At 53.8% G+C, this 2500-nt stretch overlaps 1 protein-coding gene across 1 annotated transcript in view; it reads right to left on the reverse strand.

Annotated features, from left to right (window-relative positions):
* ints2 (integrator complex subunit 2) overlaps positions 1-2500 on the reverse strand; it is a 30646-nt gene that overhangs the window by 9336 nt on the left and 18810 nt on the right. The window contains exons 18-20 of the mRNA XM_063217471.1: positions 1880-2005; positions 1054-1255; positions 216-497 (exon numbers count right to left, since the gene is read on the reverse strand). Coding sequence (XP_063073541.1) covers positions 216-497; positions 1054-1255; positions 1880-2005 — 610 coding nt within the window. The remainder of the gene's footprint in view (positions 1-215; positions 498-1053; positions 1256-1879; positions 2006-2500) is intronic.

Genomic DNA, 2500 nt, shown 5'->3' on the forward strand with positions numbered 1-2500 from the left:
GTTGCTACCAGTCAGGTCAAGAGCTATGTAGCCTACTTTCTGAGCTCCCGCAAAATCAGGAACTCCTCCCACTTTGTTGGGAAGCAAACAATCATTAGCAAACCAAGGGAGGCCGTTTGGGAAATGCCGTTTGGGAAATTTTAATTGTTATGCTCTTGGTCAGACCAAGTCTCGAAGACATTTGAAAGTCGATAATAATCAGGCTACAGCCCTACCTGGAAGTGCACCAGCTTGGCAATGTTGGGGTCTGCGATGAACATCTGATGCAGCAGACAGCACACCAGACACTGCACCTCCCTCAGGTCGCTTAGCAACCCTCCTTCCTCCTCGGCCTCCTGCTGCAGCTGCAGCTGGGCTCTCTCCACTTCCTGCTTCCTGCCTTTGGCCCCACCCCTCATCTTCTGAAGCAGGCTGTCAGCCCCGCCGCCCCCTGAGCCCTGCACTTCCTGTGCCGTGGGGAGACACACCTCCAGGAGGATCTGCACTGCCGCACTGTCCTGTGGGGTTGGGGGTCAAAGGTCATGATTACTCACGTAAAAGGACAAAAGTTCAAATATTTACCAATAAAGGACGCCCACTGACCAGGAAAGTATTTCAAGAACCTGGGTCAGTAGTAAACCCGGTTAAAGCTGCCTGTGTGTGTGTGTGTGTGTGTGTGCGCGCGATGCGCCTGCGTGTGTGGGTGCCTGTGTGTACCGATGCGAATAGCAGAGCATTCTTCAGCTCCTCCCTGGTGACCTCAGGTGTATGTGTGTCTGTGTGTGTGTGTGTTTGTGTTTGTGTGTGTGTGTGTGTACCTGTGCGGACAGCAGGGCGTTCTTCAGCTCCTCCCAGGTGACCTCAGGTGTGTGTGTCTGCGCGTGCGCATGTGTGTGTGCATGTGCGCTCGTCCGTGTATGTGCGCACGTGCGTGTGCGTACCTGTGCGGACAGCAGGGCGTTCTTCAGCTCCTCCCAGGTGACCTCAGGTGTGTGTGTGTCTGTGTGTGTGTGTGTTTGCGCGTGCGTGTGCGTATGTTCGCGTGTGTATGTGCGCACGTGCGTGTGTGTGTACCTGTGCGGACAGCAGGGCGTTCTTCAGCTCCTCCCTGGTGACCTCAGGTGTGTCGGGCTGGCCGCTGAGGCCCAGGTTGGAGATGGTCTGGGCCTGCCGCTCCACGTCCGCCATCTCCTTCAGGTGGGCGTTCAGGTAGGCCTTGGAGGACAGCAGGTAGCCATTGAGCATGTGCAGCGTGATGGCCATGAGAGGGGGACACCTGGAACCATGGGTAACACTTTACTTGACGCCGGTGTCATAAGCATGTCATTACAGTGTCATAATAGTGTCATACATCGCTCCTTCAGGTGGGTGTTCAGGTAGGCCTTGGAGGCCAGCAGGTGGCCATTGAGCATGTGCAGTGTGATGGCCATGAGAGGGGAACACCTGGAAATATTACACAACAATCACCCGGTGAGCAGACAGTACGTCTTCTGATTGGCTGAGCAGGTGTCCTTTATTCCCAGAGAGCAGGACAACTATGATGTCGTGCGGGCCTCTAAGATGCTTCTTTTCTAACTTTCTGGCCAAGTGCCGTTACTAATTCTAAACTGCAGGTTGCTATGGCCAAGACCCCGTTGTTAATTCTATCATTAGAGTTATAACTTGCCACAGCCAAGTTGAACCCATTTCTGACTGGTTGGCAGGTGCCAATGCCAAGCCCTGACACACACACACACACACGTCTTACTCTTAAGCCTGTTTGGACACACAGTACCTGAATACGCGGGCGTCACAGCGCAGTACTATGATGGGGTCCACCATGAGATCTCACACACACACACACACACACACACACACACACACACACACACACACACACACACACACACACACACAGTACCTGAATACGCGGGCGTCACAGCGCAGTACTATGATGGGGTCCACCATGAGGTCATTCTGGGTGTAGCGCGGCTTCCTCAGCAGCTTGATAGAGGGCTGCAGGGCATTTACCGTCATCACCCACAGCCTGGGGGAACACACACACACACGGACAAACACACGCACGCACGCACGCACGCACACACACGGACACGCACACAGAAACAGACACACACACACACGTGCACACACACACAGACACACACACAGACACACACGCATGCATGCATATGCGCACGCGCACGCGCACACGCACGCGCGCGCGCACACACACACACTCGCACGCACGCACACAATTACATTACATTACATTTAGCAGACGCTTTTGATAAAGGTGACTTACAAGGAGGACATTCAAGCAAGTACAGAGTAATGCCGCGTTCAGACCAAGAGCAAACTACGCGGCCTGGTAGCAGAAGAAGTTTCACCTTGAATTCGTTGTATTCGCTCCGGACGCGACGTTGACATGTTTGATTTAGCTAACACATAACATAGCGAGTGTGTGTGTGTGTGTGTGTGTGTGTGTGTCTAACCTGCGTGGCATGACGGTATTGAGCACCATCCACAGCTTGTTGTGTGTGTG

The sequence above is a fragment of the Engraulis encrasicolus genome, chromosome 15 (genome assembly GCF_034702125.1).
Source record: "Engraulis encrasicolus isolate BLACKSEA-1 chromosome 15, IST_EnEncr_1.0, whole genome shotgun sequence".
NCBI lineage: Eukaryota > Metazoa > Chordata > Actinopteri > Clupeiformes > Engraulidae > Engraulis > Engraulis encrasicolus.